This window comes from Pectinophora gossypiella, chromosome Z, assembly GCF_024362695.1.
Source record: "Pectinophora gossypiella chromosome Z, ilPecGoss1.1, whole genome shotgun sequence".
Classification (NCBI taxonomy): domain Eukaryota; kingdom Metazoa; phylum Arthropoda; class Insecta; order Lepidoptera; family Gelechiidae; genus Pectinophora; species Pectinophora gossypiella.
The window spans coordinates 18,727,276-18,746,879 of NC_065433.1; the positions used below are offsets into that span (position 1 = coordinate 18,727,276).

A 19,604-nucleotide genomic window follows, 5' to 3' on the forward strand; every position below is an offset into this window, starting at 1 on the left:
GGACATTTTGGAATTAGGAAAACACTTTATCGCGTAAAACAGTTTTATTACTGGCCCAATATACTCAAGGATGTTAAACACTATGTTCGATCCTGCGAGACTTGCTCGAAGTTTAAGGTGTCACAAAAACTGCCCTTGGGTCTCATGGGGCAGCACAGAGAAGTCACGGGCCCTTGGCAGATTGTCTCCGTGGATTTAATGGGTCCTTTCCCTAAAAGCAAATCATGCAACACTATGCTTTTAGTACTTACATGTTGGTTTAGCAAATTTACACTGTTGTTTCCTCTTAGAACAGGGAAAAATGAAAAGATCTGCGAAATATTAGAAAGTCAATTCTTGTTGTTTGGGGCTCCTGAAGCCATTATATGTGACAACGGGAAGCAATTTGTTTCACATTCATTTCGAAATATGTTATCGAAATACAACTGTAAAATTTGGTTTACTCCTAACTACCACCCACAAAGCAACCCAACAGAGCGTGTAAATCGTGTGGTGGGTACCACAATCTCGGCATACACGAATTCTAAAAAACATAACGAGTGGGACGTTAACTTACAGGAAATCGGCCACGCTATTAGAACCGCAGTGCATGAAACTACGGGATACACTCCTTCTTACTTATTCTTGGGTAGGGAGACTTCTCTCTCGTCTCCCTCTTCGGCTGAAACGGTTGAAGGTACTATTTCTAAAGCAAGAGACATCTCGATAAATACTACCACCTATCTGAAACAAATTAGCACTAGGGCAACTGTATACATGGAAGTGCAGAACAGAATGAGGGAATCGCACGACAGAAGTAGTAAAGTCTATAACAATAAACGAAGGTTTGGTTCGTTCATTGTAGGAGATATAGTCTGGAAAAGAACGAAATACCTTTCTAACGCCAATAATAAGTTTATGGCCAAGTTGGCACCAAAATTTGAGAAAGCAATAATAAAAGAAAAAATATCAAACACTATTTATCGTCTTAATAATGTCCATGGTAAGGACATCGGAATGTGGCACATTAAGGATTTGAAACCGGTGTTTAAATAAAACAACTACCATCATTAGGTGTCGTATAATCACCTTTACGATGAGAATATTACTAATTCTGATTGGGAAGTAAATTTTAAATCCGGTGCAGTAGTCTTTTAACGATCATTTGTAAAAAAAAAAAAAAAAATATCTTTAGATATGTTTTGGAGAAGATAAAAATATATTTTTACGGACAAACAAACAAATATATATGTGTATATATTTTTTTTTTTTCTGAGGGTGAGGGTATTTGTTATGACATTGTTAATTTTTATTATAACTTATTGCGGGTACCTCGACATTGCGTTTTCTCATTATGACTGACGTTTATTTAGAGATCTGGAACGTTTGTTGGATTGCAAAGACAAATCTTGAAACAATTTTGTGCATTTTATTGAGAAATCAAGCAGTATCTCGTTGCTGCAGTTGTGAAGTTATACGTGGCAATACAATATACAGAAATATATATTTACGTGAAACACTGGGAATAAAAAATATTTTATAACCATACAAGGGGTAAGTCAAGTGCACATAGTGAAGTCGTAATGTAGGCTTATCTTTGTAAATGATAAATAGACATTTATGTAAACATTTTGTTCTAGCCTGACGAAACGCCCTTAGAGTCTAGATAGACCAATCAACCACCCTAAGCTCAGCTAGTCGGCCAAGAGGTTTTGGCAGGGTTCCTACGTATAATAAAAACTCTCCTGGCGCCTTTATCCTTTTAAATATATATAATTTAAACTTAAGTTAGAAATAAGTTGCATGCAGATTGTTAAACTTTTCAAGCTAAATAAAAGTAGGTTTCTTGGGTGAATGTAATTACATAGTTTCATTGAGTGACAAATAACCCCATAACAGCATTTAAAGGGTTTGCACTTATAGGTTGCGAAGGTTACAGTTGGGCCGACTTAATAAGTCAAAGATTATATTAACAAATCAACAATTCAACTTTTTTTATAATATTTTTTTATTTTTGAGGAGCTCGGTGGTTATATTATATTACTATTATTTTATTTAATGACACCATTTAATTATGAACATAATTGGATAATTATCAAATTACCAAATAAAAAAATATCATTAAATACATCTTTAGGATTGTTGAAGTTTAGCAACTTTCGCAAAGGCCGGTCATAGGATGGGTGACCACAAAAAAAAGTTTTCATCTCGAACTCCTCCGTGCTTCGGAAGGCACGTTAAGCCGTTGGTCCCGGCTGCATTAGCAGTCGTTAATAACCACCAATCCGCACTGGACCCGCGTGGTGGTTTAAGGCCCGATCTCCCTATCCATCCATAAGGAAGGCCCGTGCCCCAGCAGTGGGGACGTTAATGGGCTGGTGATGATGATGATGAATAATATTTTTACCTTTTTCGATAACACTAAAATATTATTAATTAAACTTCATATTTCCCACCATTACATACAATAGTTATCACAAATAATTTGTTTTTACAATAATATCATTATTATAAGTGAATGTGAGCTACATCATTACGTAACGACGCTTTACCTAATATTATTCTTTTTCTCCGAAAATTGGCAACCCTGTAAATAATAGTTTTCTGACTTCGATTGCTTCCACTTTAACTTGAATGTAAGTAGATGAATGTGCATTTATTCGGTACTACGGGTTTCTTTCCCAATATTTAAAATATATTATGTTCGAAAGTCATTGTTCTCTTTCTGACTACAGATACAACTCTGAATACTGAGACAACCGAAACACCAGGAAGCAAGGTGACAATCTAATCTAATTGATTACTGTTATGAGTAAATGTCCCATAACATTTATAAAGGTTGTCATAATAAACCAATTTGCTATTTTCACCAAAGCTGTTGAGGGAGGTGGGAATAAAACTCGAATTGCGAAACCAAAATTTAATGATGAAATCAATAAAATAAATTCGTTTAGGCAGTAACTCTGTATTACTACAAGTAAGTAGACCGAAAAATAAAAAACCCTGATATAATTCTAATAATATTTTTCGAGAAAACGAATTGTGTAATTATAAAATGAGAATAAATGCCACAAATACGAAATGTTAATGAGTGTGCCAGTTCGGGGAATCATGATTGGTTGTAGTGAGATCCTAAGAGGTATTTAGTGATGGTGGGACGAATCTGGCGCATTCACAGTGTAGTGGCTGATCGTTTACAGGAAGATGGCGTGCTTGGGGTCCTTCTCGTGATAGCACTTGACGTAGTTCCAGGCAGTCTGCTGGGGTGTGTTGCCCTTGTTGGCCAGGCAGGCGTCGATCAGTTTCTCAACGGCGGGTTTGTCGGCTGCAAGGAAATTGACACATACATAATGGAGAATAATCAGGGCGACATAACGGCTATTGTACCCTGGGAGCTAAAATGTATCTTTAGAAGTCAAATAATACTATTCTGTGTTTTTACAACTATTGAATGTCATTTTTGTTAATGTTTAATTACAATAAAAGTAATTTCTGTTACTATTTGGCCAGATGACGTGATAGGTACTGAGTAAGGATATTAAAGGACTAGAACAAATCTTGTGCGCAAGTACTGCCCTTGCTACTTAGCGGAGTTCATATACGAAACAGTAAGGATAGTTATTATGATGATGATGATACTGCGAAAATCAGTTAACGTACCAGGGTTGGGGACTTTGGCGAGAGCGACCTCCTTCTTGAACTTGCCGTCCTTTGTCATCAGCTCAGATTTGACCAGCATGCAGTGTGCATATTTCTTCAGGTTGTCATTGTCGGCCTGCAAATAATTATTAAGATTCTTAGTAAAATAAAAGTACATTACATCTGAAAACACAATCTTAAAAGTTATAAAATAACAACAATCATTCGCATTTGCATTTCGCTATGAGTGCAGTAAAGTTTTAAATATTCGCAAAGCGAATATTTCTATACTATATGGGGCAACTGACCCTATAACCTCCGTTAATTCCTATTTGGCTCTGAGCCAGCCTGAAACTGAAGGTTATTCGGAACAAATAAGTGAAATCGGACTCTTAAAAGATTCGCTGTCGTCAATAAATCTACTTCAGGACTCAATGAGAGTTTCACATTCACTTTGATATTTTGAGTCCTGATACTATTTTGAATTTGGAAATCTGAGAGCCTAGTCAAAGTGTTTTTGTACCTATTTTGTACTTAAAATGAATGAAAATATATTTATAGCATTGATATAAACTACTTTACAAAAATTCGCTTATCCTGTCAATGATACATTTTCATTATATTCTCTTTGAGTGGATACCTTGAAGTCGCCGGTCTTCAATTTGTTGATAAGCTGCTCCTCAGCTTTGGTCTCAGCCATGCACTCCGACCTGTGCTTCTTCAGCTTCTCCTTTTGCTCATCGGTCAGGGCCTAGACAATAAATATGAAAATGTTTAATATCGTCTGCTGACTATTACGAAGCCAACTTAATTGAAACAACCAAAGCTTTAAGTTGGTTTACGTACCAAAATTACTTAAAAAGTAATTCCTTCGACCTTACAAAATGACAAAAACGATTTTAGGTTTGATTATCATCATCACTATGTCGATCGAAAATTATTAATAAAATATTTACAATAAATTCCTTGATAGCTAAATAATAAGTAATATTAATTAGTTATGTGCGGTAATCTGTATTTTCATTAAAAATAATTGATCCTACAATTCAATTTATAACATGGGAAACTATAGAAATAAGAAACATTTATATGAATTGTGGGAGAGTAAAATTATTTCTCCTGAAATAATATTAACTGTGAGAATAGATTATTAAATAACTCGTCTTTTTTTATAAAAACATGTTTTATTATATGGCCAATGCTTTTCAAAAATACAGTCAGTACCTAAAGGGAAAAAAGTATTTAGACGAGCAAATAATGCACAGCTGTGTCCTACGCTGCACTACCATTTTGTTGTCAACTCAAATCGTGGTTTGTTTAGGAGTCGAGGATCGAATACCAAACCGGATTACATAATTAAGTATAAACGTACTCTTATCGATTCGATAAGGTTTTCAACAACAGTGACCGCACTGTTGAGCATTAAAGTTGTGTTTTTAGAAACACGTTGACCTACGACAAAGCAAATACTGCAATCGAATTAGCAAACGATACAAAGACATAATTATACTTAAATGCAACCGCATAAAACTGAGTCATTGTTATAAAAACATCCACTAATATCCTTAAACATCATTGTCTATAAGAAATGAACAGTAATGAATAAAGGTGCTATAGAAAGTTGCAAAAATAAATTGACAGAACATTGTAACTTGAACTACAAGGATGGACCTGGACTATCGCAATAGGAATATAAATTGAATATACGAAAAAAAAAATAGGTAGGTCTAAGCAACCAGGTCTATTGAAAAAATATCTTAAGGTAATAAGGGTCTAGACATATTATAATGAAAAAACGTAATAAAATATGTAAAGCAACAAAAATCTTACCTGAGCCAAGACTAGGCAGACAGCGAGGACGATAAAAGTCTTCATGATGAGGAGTTGATGTGAGTACAGTAGAAAGCACAGCACAGTAATATGCCCCAGTCCCGCGGGCTCCAACTTATATAGGGACGGGAACGAACCTGCGCAGGATTCACGATTGATGATAATCACCGCAGTATTTGCGGTCAATTGTCAGATGTAACCAACCTTTGCTAGCTGAGCGAACCAAATAAAAAATAACAATATTCACTGATAAAATCTTGCTGGAAAAGAACTTTTATTGGTCGGGTAGACAGGTTTTTTTTTATTTCGGTGGATAACCACTCTGGCGTGCTTTGAAGGTACCTTCGTTAAAATAAAATCAATTCACTGGCATTTATAAATTAAGCCCATATTACCCATTCGTTAAGTGAAACTCCTTGTTAGAAGGCCTACTGGTAACGAGACATTTTTGAACATTTGGATTTTTTTTAAACTAACTGACATTGATCTTTTATTACTTGATCATCATCATCATCATGTCGTCCAAACCGTATCCGACGACGGCGTCTCCTAAATATCTATCCCGGATCGTTGTTGTGGGGGTTGTGTGTGGGCGGATTACTTGATAAGTATGTACTTATTACGTTCAAAAATTAATATGCTTTTTAATTTAGTTTGATAAGATTTAAAATATGGATGAATATTTGAAAGTGTTTGTAAATATACGTGAATTCCAGTAGAGCGACATTAAATTCCGATTCGCAAATAAGGCACCACATTGTGCTGAGCTACCGACCCCACCTTAAGTGGAACAAGAGAGGAGTACCTTCTTGTCAACCGTATGTAGCCCACACGTTAGAAAAATGTGCCACCGAAATTACATACAATAGAGACATTTTCAAATATCCAGACTTATGGGTTATTTCATTGAGTACAGACTTAAGTCCTAAAGATGTCATCATCATCATCAGCCCATTAAAGTCCCCACTGCTGGGGCACGGGCCTTTCCTATGGATGGATAGGGAGATCGGGCCTTAAACCATCACGCGGGCCCAGTGCGGATTGATGGTTATTGACGACTGCTAATGCAGCCGGGACCAACGGCTTAACGTGCCTTCCGAAGCACGGAGGAGCTCGAGATGAAAACTTTTTTTTTTGGTCACCCATCCTATGACCGGCCTTTGCGAAAGTTGCTTTACTTCAACAATCCTAAAGATGTATTTAATGATATTTTTTTATTTGGTAATTTGATAATTATCCAATTATGTTCATAATTAAATGGTGTCATTAAATAAAATAATAGTAATATAAGCATTTAAAACCGAAATTGCGAAGAACAAAGACCGTGGGCAATAAAGGCGCAAGATAGTTGCGGGACAGGTTTTTGTCTGATTGTACAATAAATAAAATAAAATTTTCTAAGAATAAAAATCGATCGAATGTTCGCGAAAGCGTTTCAGCCTAAAATGTTAGTAACACCTGTCAAATCTAGTACATACACGGAGTGGAAAGATCCGGGCACAACTTGTATTCAATGCGTTTCTCAGATAATCTTCCTGTGCCACACTAGGTGGTATTTTCATAGGTAGCTTTACGAGTTTTTTGGCTGGTTTTCCTTATAGTATGTCACGATGAGGCCTTTACCTGCTACTTCACATTAGTAAGATGGAATATCTTTATTATATTTTTCTGACTGAGTGGATGCCCACTACACGTTATTATATTAGTTATTCCGTGAGAATGATTAGTGTACGTTTTTTAGGTTATGAATATCGATGTAAGTACAATATTGCTACGTTGTTCTGTCCTTTACCTTTCTTCACTCAAGGTGGATAGACATATTGCATAAGTAACGATTCATTGCCATTGAAAAACCTTGTTAATCGACCGATATGGCCGTCCTTCGTTGGGTTTGAATAATTTACTGCCTATCGACAGTGAAAAGTTGTTTACCAGCAAGGAAACGCCTCGTGTGGGTCGCCACAGTCGGCCTAACTGATAAATTGCCAGCGGACAATCAGACTAACCAGATAATACAATAACCTGTGACTACTTCTCTCCTGGGACCCGACATTGTTGATTTATTGGTGTACATTGACCCTCCGGCCTGTACCACACGACCAGATATTCAATGCAATAAAATAAAACAACAATTTCACTTTCATTTCCTTCATTTTATACACACTTTAGTTACTTACTTACAAGTAATTTTCACTTTTCAGGTACTTATTTGAGTACTTATCATATTTATAATGTTGTTACAACTTGTCAGAGTGGTATAGCAAATGAAATATTAAATATTAGACTTAGGCAACATGCTAAGGTCGAGGTCAAGTTATAGCTCGTTCGAATAAAATCGATATGTCATAATCGTTATTGATGGTTGTTAATGTGGAATGGATTGTAAACTCTTAGAGCAAATGTAGAAAATGTGGGACAAATTTTAAAAGCGTGCAGTGTGTTGCACTTGTTTATGCACTCACCATAGGGTGAGCAGTTGCGCATCAATTTGCAGACAATTGTCCCTGCTCTAGTTTGGACCGACTAGTAAACATTTACTGCATCCTTTTTAAGAGTTACCTACAAAAGGAATTTGCCTACGAGCGCCTACTCGAGAGGGATTAACGTTCAAGGCTCATAATACCGGTTCGTAGGGATGGCGACCGGTGCGCATTAAGAGCAATATGATACCAATTGATGCGATGAATGTGATAACAACGACGATCAGATCACAAAGGGGTTTGAACACGCTTGGTGCGGGCGATGTGACCGGCTAAAGGTACCTATTGTCATATTATGTACTTATTGTTTACTATGTGTATTTATTTGTTTACGTTATTATTAAGTGTATATAGTTTTATATGCGACTTTAGCGACTTTAGTTTAATATCTGCGATGCTTAGCGATGTTTATATTAGTTATAAACTAATTTGACTATAACACGAATAAGTAGTTACGAAACACGAAATTACACGAAAATATCATTTTAAAAATTAATCGTTTTGAAAATTAATAAATTTCAATTTAAATTGTTCACCCCATAACTGCAATAGAAAAAAGTCGATGAAAACGGTGCAAACCTAGTAAATATTACAGGAGTTTTGGCTTTAGATAACGCATGCGCAGTGCACCCTAACCTAAAACGTAAACTTGCCCCAAACCGGGGACACCAGCTAGTCAGAAAACATGTGCTATTTATCCTAGAAAAAGACATGTAAACAAGTAAAAATGTTTTCCCTTCAAAACTTTTGAGTTCAACGACAAACACCTAACAATTTATTATTTCTGAAATAATATGAAAATGTGGATTTTGGTCGAAAAAATATCCGCAGTCGGTAAGTCTCTTAATTGAAACTTTATCAATATTGTTCTTTATCATTTCACTAATTATTTAAAATGTTGCTATGCGAATTTCTCATGAAAATACCTATGATATGCCGTTTTTTCCTTTATTTACTTTTTTATACGAATATTTTTTTTATATAATTTAATATGATATGATAATACTGGAACTGTTATCATCGGAGTTGATATTGACTATAAAAAAAATCTGTATACAGAAAATAAGTATATCAAGAAATACTAAATAATATTAAAATAGCGAATCGTATAATGTTTTTTAAGATGTTTCAAATATAGAGGCAGATTTTAAAATAAATATTAAGTATATAGGCCCTTCAATGCAGCAGATATCAACTTCAGAGTGATACGGGGTAGCCGCATTGCGCAGATGTTTACGCAGCTAACTTCAGACCAATACTACGTATACACAAGGGGTGGAAAACTAGAAAATATTCAATCAAGTAACTCATTCATGTCCATTTAAAAAAAAAACACTACTATTTTTAAGTGAATAAGTCAATGAAACGCCTTTTTCAAATTGGTGCTTTAAAGTAAATTAACTTCAGTACAAATTGTGGAATATATAGAGTTAAGATTGTTTTGACAGGTAAGTTTATTTGGTAAAGTATATTTTATTTATTAACATTGTATTCGAGTTGTTCTACGGGTTCACTACATTCTCTCTCAATTCATCTTCTTTAAGTTAAATTGAGTTCTAGTGAATCGAATATTATTATTACCAAAATCACGATTGCACAAGAATATTATCGATTCCTTTGGTTAACTTGGACATGACAATGCAGATTTAATTTAACATCCGGCCATTTTCTTACATTTGTGAGATATAAAAAAAATTTTCATATGAGCACTGACAATAGTATTTGAGGCTAAACATAGACTCGTAAATTGTTACCTATTAAAAATAAAATAACTTCAAGTCTAACCTATTGATTTCACAAACAAGTGATAGTACCGGTAGGTATTTATTTTTATTTTCATTGACATTTTTATTGTTTGCTATGCGAATTTACAATAATTATCTATAAAATTGGAATTTATGAAAATATTTTTTACGACTAGGTAATTTTATAATATTACTAAAATAAGGCCTGTCCCTCGGAATTACGATCAAATAAGTTAAGTATTAAAAATAGAAAATATGAACAGTGTATAATGTATTTTAATATGTATTTTTATTTGGTGTCACTTTTCTTTATCATTCTAACTTTTTCTATATGTGATGTGCAAGAAAACAAAATAGCATAACATACATAACAAAACGAAATATACGTGACGTATGTATAATTTTTCATTGTTAATATCTAATCGGTATAAAGATAAGCATCAGGTGTATTTTAATATAGTCAACATTTGTACAAAGGCGCTCTTTCATTGGATGTGATAGAAAAACAAAAACCATTTCAAATAAAAAGCCTTGTGATGCAACCGTAGAACCAATATATTCAACGTGAAGGCAATTTATTGATATTGACCATAAGGACGTTGACATTAGTATTGACTAAAAAATAGAACGTTGGGGGTTGCCTGCACTGCGTCCGATCGATTGTCCAACCGCGCAGGCGTGTTTCACCCCACTTCACGTCAGTGGTGAAACGGCGCGGGCCGTCGCAAGTCTCCGCCATGCCGAAACCTACCCCCGTGGAGGATCTCATAATCCCGCCTCAGGATCAGAAAATATGTGGCACCATCTGCGTGTGTCAAATGACAGCAGTGCTCAGCTGTGTGGCTATAGTGTACCTCACTGTGGCGATATACATGCCCTACACCCGAGCTACCGCTTCAGGGATTGATCCAACACCGATCATGTGTACCACAACAAGAGCCGTTAACAAAGACAACTGTGACTGGGGATCCTGTGGAGAATGGTGTCTGAGTAAGACCTCCGGCGCTTGCATCCAAATCTATGTCAACGTGCGAAAAAATGGTTCGTCTTTACTACTATCAGAATGTGGAAGTGCTGCAAACAAAACGTGTTACGGCATAGATCAAGAAAATGCTAAAAAGTACCACTGCATCCGCGATGAATGTCGCAATTTAACGGGAACCTTTAACTGTACTGAAGGTAAATGTATAAACATAACAGATGCTTTTGAGTGTGCGTTTAGAGAAACAGATCCGCCATTAAAATGTTCTGGAAGAAGAGGAAAAATAACTTGTATAGACGTTCACGGTTTATTTTCATGTAACAGAGGAACTTGTAGAAAAATAAGGACACCTTATAATTGTGACAGGCGCTGCGTTGATATCCCAACTCGTAATAAAAACGTGATAGTTTTGAGTGGGGATCGAGTGTTTTTGGCAAAATGTGCAAAACTAGCACAAGAAGAGGGAGGAGAAGTTGTTTGGAATGACAACGGAGAAGAAGTACTTATGCTGTCATGCCATGCTGTCCACAATGGAACGTCTGGTGTTGTGGCTGTTGATTGCATAAATGCAGCACTGCTGCCAAAAACTGAAATTTATGACTTGACCAATTTTACTTATTTGCAATATTTGTATACCTCAAGAGCAGTTCCAAATCGTGTGATTGCTCCTTCAGAAGTAGAGTTGACGTTAGCCAATGACAGTCGATTGATGATTAACCTTGAAGGGTGCGTTAATACTCTTGCTGATGAATGCAAGGAATTTCTTAAAGATTACGGACGAGATGGAACAGATCACAATGCCAAAGCAAGATTCCCTTGTTTTTATACCGAAAACATGGTGGACACAGTAGTAGCCAGATTCGACTTAGACACCACCTACCGGCAGTTCCTGGTAGCTTTGGTCTTGCCCACAGTTTTGATTGCGGTATCTTGTGTAACGTTGATACTGTGTCAGAAGACCATAGAGGTCGGTGATGATGCGAAGATGAGATTCAAGGGTTGCACCAGTGGTCAAGCTGAAATGCAAATGTCTCCAAACGATCCTGTTTCTCCACTTTGAGATCAGTCACGTGAGCACTTCCATCATTTATTATAATTATTTCAGATCGTTATATATATGTAGTTTAATATAAGTAGCTGAGCGTTTTGTTTTCTTAATTATATTATTTCTGTACCGTCGGTGAAAAGTAATACAAGTCCAAAATTCAAGTTTTGAGAAAATCGAGTTTAAAGTTTAAAAAATTCTAGCTCGCGACTTATAAGGAATAATGGAACAGAAGTTAGATGTGTCGATAGGTGATGATGGAAGGTTTCTTTTCTAATATTTAGTTATATTTAGAACCTAAACAGAAATGGTAGAGGATCAAAATAAATTACATGTATCAGTTGACACCAACTTTTATACTGTGTAAATTGATACAAGTCTAGTTATACCTTTTTACACACATAACTATACAAAAGTCATCGTTGATATATCATATTTTCAATTAATAATTTTACAGTCTTATTCTACAAAAAACAAAATGTCTTGGAAGAAAGTTTATTTCATAAAGTTGTACAAAGGCAAAATTCTATTTATTTTCTTTAAAAAGTAAAGAAACGTAACTTATATCAATTGACACCAACGATAAACTATAACGAATTTGTGTCAAGTGGTTTAACATGACTTATTTTTTCGGTTTTATTGTGTAAAATGATACATGTTTTTACGAATTTCTAGTAATAAATACTATAAAGATGGTACACGTATATATAGTGTAAGGTGGCGATAATAAGATATTTTTGTTATGATTATACTCTCAAAACTCATAAATAACCGGTCAAAACTACCACTGCTGCCCGCTACAAACACATTTTGTCCACTACACTACGCCCCTAATCAAAACCACTTTTTTCCACTCCTAACAAATGAAGGTAAGAGAAATCATATTAAAACTGGTCATTAGGAATGGTTTGGGCTAACCTGGCAGTATGGCCTGAAGATAAAGGTGATGTACCTACTTACTTTTGAACCAAAATCACACAAACCGGTAAGTGTTACTTCTTTCCTGCTGAAACTATTTAAAAGATGACAACTCATACCACAATCAAAATCCCCTAAAGTAAAGTAACATTCGATATTTCGAATTATCAATTCCCGGTCTAATGGTAGCCCGCAACATTGACAAACGATAAACGGAGTCAAATCAATGTTGACGATAAGAATAGGTAGTGAAAATGAAGATCATTGGTTCACCTCCAAACCTATAGGTTACACAGGGCTATTCTCAGGGTAGGTCTTATCACCTTTACCATGGTCTTTCATGGTTAAGCTAAATGAGCTCGTTTCCGCAAAACTCTACACGTAAGCACACGTGGGGGACTTACCGCGTATCCTCGCGTATGGACCACTATTGTGTAGTGGGCAAACTTCCCACTATATCATCATCATCCTCCTGCCCTTATCTCACTCTAGGTCGGGTCGGCACAACATGTATGGGCAAATGTCCCATTTTCTTCTTCTACCGTGTGGATTGTGAGGTGAATTACCAACCCCATCAACCCTGGTGTCAGGGTTATAACTGAGCCGCCATAGGCCCCTGACTTGACTCAATGAATACTCGAATGTCCCATATGTAATGTTATTTTAATGGGCTCAGTTTTCCAAGTGGTCCATTATGCGTGCTTTTGTTGACTATGTAAGCCAACTAACTCCTTTCAGAAGCTCAAATACCTCCTGGGATTTTTACAAACTTTGTGACCTGGTTTAATTAAGGGGTTGTGCCCGTGGTGTTGCCAATTATTTATTCTAATCTAATCTATCCTACAAGATCCCACTGCTGTGCAAAGGCCTCCCCTTCCTCTTTCCATTTTTCACAGTCCTGTGCGTAATTCTCTCTTATGTAATCAAAATACAGAAAAAAATATTACTGGTGGTGCTCAAGAGTTCAGAGTAGTTATCCCCTTTATAAAAATGAGGAAGCTCGACAAATTTACACCATTCAACGTGTTTGAGAAACTGGTAATCTTCTCTTGAGAAGATGTGGCAGATCCCGATGCTGTCGATGCCGAGCTGGATCCCAGTAGGACCTTAAACCCAAAAGTATGTAGGATCATCTACGGCTGTGTAGGTTCAAAAATACCACTACCGGCGCTTGCATCAAAGATCTAACCAGCGTATATTGAATGGCTTGCATATTAATTGGAGCTCGATAATATTTGGAGCCATTATTTCACGTCTACAACCTCCTTAGCAATGAAGGCAGCGTTCAATCTGCCACCGCTTAACCTGCATGTAATCAAGAAAACTATGTAAAACAGCTATGCTTCGAGCTAAGGGAAGGAGACTAACGACAGTTATGACAAATCTCAAATACCTCTTGACTAACCCTGCCATGGTGATAACGACGCCATGATCAGGACCCACAACTTATTGAGGTACTGTAATTAAGTACTACAAGGTGGCTATAGCAGAAAGAGAAAAAACACGGTTTGGTCTGAAGTACTAACTTAACCTACACCCATTCGCAATGCGGATCAGATATGGTTTGCTGTGGCTCTAGACAAAATGTCTCCCCATAGACAGGTTTATGCGGAGGTCACCCTAGGATACACACTGGTGGCGCATGGAATCGAACTTGTATGTATCATTATACACGACACGTTATTGATATCCAAGATCGTATTTTCTGAAATATTTTGATATATAATAATTTATATTACTTTTCACGAAAAAATAAATTTGGTGTTTGATGTTACAACTAAAATTATATCATTAAACACGGACCGTGAGAACTCAAGGATTGCGTGTATTTTAATATATGTTGAGTTGCATTTACTTACACTAAAATATTTAATGAAAATCTTCATTTCACTTTAATACAAGTTAAGATGAATTATGTTACACGTGTTATAACAGCATGAATCCTTCACAAACAGTACTTATATCACTGAACACAAAAATTATCTCCGTATTTATAATAGTTACAGTTACGAGAATTAGACAGAAAGAAAGAGAATTTTTTGAACATGAAGTGATACAACTCGAGTTGTATTACTTTTCACCGACGGTACAGATTTAAGGACTCATACAATAATAATAAACAATTGCTGTAGGAAAAATATGAACTATTGTGTTTAAGGTTGAAAATAGTCCATGACGGCATTCATGTAATATTTAATGCGCGTTATGAGCGGCCTTGATACGGCTAAGGTAGGGCTGTTTAGGAGGGTTGTTTTATTATAATTTTACCTAACCAAACATTTATTTTTATATGTATTGTCTAAGAATTGCAGTTATTTTATTGTGATTAATGTGAAATTTATCATTTCATTAGTCGATATGACTAAAACGAATTAGTAAATTTATCAATTCGTTCAAGTCATGACGACTTACCTACGATTCATAATATATTTGCGAAAGTGTAATAAGTACAATTGTGGGTATTATATTATCAACTTAATTACCGATGAGCGTTAATACTTTTTGTTTCTCTTTTTCAGGCGTTCCCCTCCTTTGTGAGGGTCCGGCTAGTTCACTAAGAGACGACTAATATTTTTCAATGCTTTTAACTGCCTGAGACTGTCGACTCGATGTCTTCGATGAGCAGATCTCGAGCTAGCCTCTCCCCGGCTGCGTCGGAAAGATCGACGCTACCGATGGGTGCATCGGCCGAGCCGGGGAGCCCGTCGTTCAAACCACTAGAGCCAACAAGAGAACAACTCCTATCGCACTTTTTTGAACGATTCAAATTCTACACGTCACTCTGCCTCGGAACATCGGCGATACTCGCTGTGTTTGCTTTTCTTTTCCTAATCCCCTTCGTGGTAGAACCAGCGATACAGACAATACTAGCGGAGTTTGTGCCTGAAGCTGGGATATGCGCGGTGTCAGAACACGTTCATGCAAATACATTGACCAACTGCAGCTGGGCTTCCTGCAGGGAAGGTTGTACAACGTCACATACAAAATGTCATAAAATTCGAGTTAATTTAGCTAGAAAACCTTTCGTCGAAGGTGCACCAGTGCCTAAAGATTGGGACGAAACAGATTTAAAATTTTTAATCAATCCAGAAGGTTGTGGTTATCCTCCGAGAGTAAATTGTTCCGTATTTGCAAATGACTACGCAGGGCCGAAGGCACCGAAGATATTTCCTTGCTACTACAGTCTAACGAGGCCTGATTTAGTAGTGGCGAGATATTCCTGGGAGTCTACAGTGCGAGGCCTGATCCTGGCTCTGGTGCTGCCGACCACAGTGTTTGTCTTCAGCCTCAGTGTGCTCGCGTACTGGCACTGTCGCTGCTGTGACAGAGCCTGTAATAGGCGAGTTCATGCGGAATCGTTTGCCAGCAAAGAGGAGTAAGTAAATTGAATAACATTCTTTATAAGTAGATAATTATGTCTGCTTGAAAGTGAGGAAATGTAACAGACATTAAAATCTACAATTTCTTCACTTTTACACTACACGTGTTTGTATGAACTCATGTAGATGTAATTCAACTTTCCTTAGGTTACTGATATTAAGTACTGGACTTTCAGGTCCGATAGCGATTTCAAGTTCGGTGATGGAACGCTGTAGTTACTACTATAGTTGTTATGGAACTAGTAAAACTTTACAAGTACGTTTTATGTTAGACATTTGCACTGTGCTGAGTGAACTAAAACAGACGTTCTCATTTGTAACAATTTTAATCTGAATTATCACTAATAAATAAATTCTTCAATCTTTGTTGCAGACCTCACGATATCTTTTCTTTAGTCATAGTAAATGTGAGACTAAATTGTTTTCTTAGAAGTTAATGTAAGAAATTATTTACAAAAATACGACGAGAAGCTATCGTGAGACTGCAGTTATGATGTAGAGTCTTCGTAACACTAAACATTGCACGACAACCTTACTATCGTAGCAAACATCTTGCAGCGAGATTTCAAAGCACTACTGCCTTTGAAGTTGAGTATCTATCTAGCTTTTCAAATTATTAGTATAATTCTTCAAAGCCCTGTAGATCTTAGTTACTTCGAAGGATTACTATTGCAACTTAATACACATGTGTTACACAGTCTTTTTTTATCTAAAATGGTAATTTTTAGTAGTTGCGATGACTTTTTATACACTTCTTAAACATAGATACTCGTAATTTAATACTGTCTAAAAGAGCACGGTAAATGTATGTTAGGAATATGAAAAGTGACCTATAAAATATTATAGAATCATATAAAATAAAGAAAATTAATGTTTTTTATTTGCTTGTATTTTACTTTCAATATTGGCTTATTTGATTGGCTCATTATTATTTACTAAGCGTAAGCATTCCGCCAATAGCTTGGCTTTTACGGATCATTAAAAAAATAATTAGGTATAACATTACTCTTTTGTAAATAAGTAAGTTTAATACTTTAGCGTTTTGATATTATAAATTATCTATAAATAAAAATAAAATCATGGGAAGTAAAAATTAAATCAATCTCTATAATAAAACTAGAGAAAATTAATAGACTATCAAAATTCAATATATATTTGAATGTCTTTCAGAAAATTCAGTACACAATATTTTTATTAAGGTTTAATTAATACTTGTTTGTCTTTTCTTCCAGTAGTAAGCTGTTGTGCGAGTTGGATGATGATCCCAGCGACGATGTGTTCTGACGCCAAGCCTCTGCCGCCCGCCGAAGGACATCTCCCCGCAACGCAGGCTACACGCAGCTGTGAACTGTGCAACCCACCCGGAAACTATGCGCAGTGGTTGCGTGACGCTGAGCAACCATCGGCAACTATTCGGGAAACACTGCGCAACCAACCCGGAGACTTGCACCGCGTGTAGTTATTAATCCCCGTCGCGTGAATAATGCATAACCGCACTCATAGCTAACGCTCATTTCTATAGGCTTATGGAAAGAGTGAAGGGTCTTGTTGCATAAAAATATTAGTAATTAAATAAACCATTTAAATATGTAACATTGCCCTCCCATTGGGACAACCATTGTTGAGTCACAAAAAGTGACATCGTCCTGCGGGTTTTACTGAAACTAAATGTTAACTTTCAGTAAAGTGTGAATCTAATGACTGACAAATGTTAGTTAAATGCTAGTGATTGAAACTGCCATTTTTGATTAGGAATACATAATATATTGCAAGATACATTTAATAACTATTTCACTAGTTTTGCATCGCAAAGGGGATGGGGTAAAATGTATTGAAACAGTATTAAATTTTTTGACTATTTGGCGGGCAAGGCTTTTGCTTAAAATATTTAAAAAAGTTAAGTAAAATAAAAAATGCGTCTCTTTGTCTAATACGGAGCTATGCCGGATAGTTATGTAAGTCGTCGCAATTCGTTTTGCTACCAAAATATGAAAGTTTTGGTGTTAGTTTGCAAGTTCTAGAATTAAGTAAATAGATAGAAAAAAATACTCATATCGAATTTCGAAAACAAAATGATCATCGGAAATGCTAAATATTTTTATTAAATATTTAGTATAATAAATTATAATACTATTAATTGTCTCTTTGTTTTCCGATTGCGATGTTCGTATGTGAAAAGTCTCGTGTGACTTATGAATTTCAATGTTTACAATAGTAATTACTGCCTTATAATATTATTGTAAGTACAATAAAATAGTCATGCCACGTGTAACTGCAATAAGTACTTAATTAAGTTTTAATAAATTCGAAAGAATCATAGTATTTCACAATAATTATTCTTAAATAGTTCAGAATGTAAGTAGTTATTTTTTTCCTAGGCGCTCTTGTACTTAGTATATCTATTTCAATTGTATGTATCTATTTAGAAAAAAAACACGGCTTTATCTCTAGGCTAATACTTTCATTACATAATTAATAAGTTGAAAAATATTTTATGCAAATCTGCCATCATTTTGTGATATTATGCTTACGTGTGTAAAAATATGAGATTTTCGAGAAACTATTACCACTTAAAGGCATTATGATATTTGATAAGGTCAATAATAGATATTTCACTTAAACACCTGTCGTTAGTGCTATTTTTGTTTTTGTTCAACCTAATTTTTGAGTGGATTAATAATTGAAATTGACAGTTGATACTCACTGAGATTATAAGCTTAGTGGTTTATTTCACGTGATTTGTGATAATCTAGATATTTTACTATAATTTCACTAGATTCTATTTACCTATTTTAATTATATAAATGTTTGTGTGTTTTCATTACCTTAGGAATGATTTGTGATCTAATAATATTAGGGATTCCAATTTAGTTACGTACAATTTTATACAGTTAAATCTGATTGCATTTGTGTGGAGTGTAAATAAGTCTAAAATGTATTTATGGTTATTATTAGCTTGATATTGTAAATATTTTATTCCTTATTTATGTAATAAAGCATCTAGAATTCTGAATAATATTGTTGGCGCAAAATACACAAGGTGTAACGGATAATAATTATAGCTTATTTTTTAAATTTGTTTTATTCCAAACCCTGTCAATCATTTCAAAAATATATCCGGTGATAATACTAAATGTATGTGTAATACAATTATGTAGAGTACAGTACTTATTCCTATTTCGAGTTCCGTACCAAATTGTTAAAAACCCTTTATGGTGTGTCTCTTGACTGTCTTGACAAATAAATGACAGTTCGTTTTTTTAAGTCAAACCTTTGACTAATAATATAAATTTTAAAAAGTTCAGATTGATATTACGATAGTTTATAAATATTTATGTAAAGATGACGGGATGATGGAACCATACCCTAGTCGCGAGCTGATTACCGCTTCTATGGCTAGATTAATCGGATGGGGTCGGATTGTATATTACGGGTTTGCGGGCGCGCATGTAGTGGCGAACTTTTTAGCCAAGGCATGGTAGTGTCCCCGCCAAGACGAGCAAAGCGAAGCACACGGGCAAGGCTATCTTTAAACCCTTTTAAACCCTCATAACTCTGGTTTGGATTATATCAGATAAACCAAATTCTCAGAATACGTTGTCAACA

General features: G+C 35.5%; 3 protein-coding genes across 4 annotated transcripts; 2 read left to right on the forward strand and 1 right to left on the reverse strand.

Annotated features, from left to right (window-relative positions):
* Window positions 1-2,884: 2,884 nt before the first annotated feature.
* LOC126380596 (general odorant-binding protein 56a-like) lies at window positions 2,885-5,614 on the reverse strand. The gene is made up of 4 exons (XM_050030125.1): window positions 5,449-5,614; window positions 4,259-4,369; window positions 3,640-3,754; window positions 2,885-3,304 (listed from the first exon to the last, which is right to left on the reverse strand). The coding sequence occupies exons 1-4, from the start codon at window positions 5,491-5,493 to the stop codon at window positions 3,174-3,176; spliced, it is 402 nt and encodes a 133-aa protein (XP_049886082.1). The 5' UTR covers window positions 5,494-5,614; the 3' UTR covers window positions 2,885-3,173.
* A 4,777-nt stretch (window positions 5,615-10,391) lies between these two features.
* LOC126380571 (uncharacterized) lies at window positions 10,392-11,715 on the forward strand. The gene has a single exon (XM_050030076.1). The coding sequence runs from the start codon at window positions 10,411-10,413 to the stop codon at window positions 11,713-11,715; it is 1,305 nt and encodes a 434-aa protein (XP_049886033.1). The 5' UTR covers window positions 10,392-10,410.
* A 3,512-nt stretch (window positions 11,716-15,227) lies between these two features.
* Window positions 15,228-19,043, forward strand: LOC126380578 (protein tipE). 2 transcript variants are annotated; one of them, XM_050030096.1, is made up of 3 exons: window positions 15,228-15,994; window positions 16,175-16,254; window positions 17,234-17,263. In XM_050030096.1, exons 1-2 carry the CDS (start codon window positions 15,228-15,230, stop codon window positions 16,212-16,214), a joined length of 807 nt encoding a protein of 268 aa, XP_049886053.1. In that variant the 3' UTR covers window positions 16,215-16,254; window positions 17,234-17,263. The 2 variants fall into 2 exon arrangements, with proteins under 2 accessions (XP_049886053.1, XP_049886052.1); XM_050030095.1 differs by lacking the exon at window positions 16,175-16,254 and having other exon boundaries at window positions 17,231-19,043.
* Window positions 19,044-19,604: the final 561 nt, after the last annotated feature.

Excerpts from the sequence above, each read along its gene's own strand:
- LOC126380596 (XM_050030125.1), bottom strand. The coding sequence starts at position 5,493 with ATGAAGACTTTTATCGTCCTCGCTGTCTGCCTAGTCTTGGCTCAG. Across the intron at positions 4,370-5,448 it reads TCTGCCTAGTCTTGGCTCAG|GCCCTGACCGATGAGCAAAA; the intron begins GTAAGATTTTTG and ends TTTATTGTCTAG. Across the intron at positions 3,755-4,258 it reads TGAAGACCGGCGACTTCAAG|GCCGACAATGACAACCTGAA; the intron begins GTATCCACTCAA and ends AATTATTTGCAG.
- LOC126380571 (XM_050030076.1), top strand. The coding sequence starts at position 10,411 with ATGCCGAAACCTACCCCCGTGGAGGATCTCATAATCCCGCCTCAGGAT.
- LOC126380578 (XM_050030095.1), top strand. The coding sequence starts at position 15,228 with ATGTCTTCGATGAGCAGATCTCGAGCTAGCCTCTCCCCGGCTGCGTCG. Across the intron at positions 15,995-17,230 it reads TCGTTTGCCAGCAAAGAGGA|TAGTAAGCTGTTGTGCGAGT; the intron begins GTAAGTAAATTG and ends CTTTTCTTCCAG.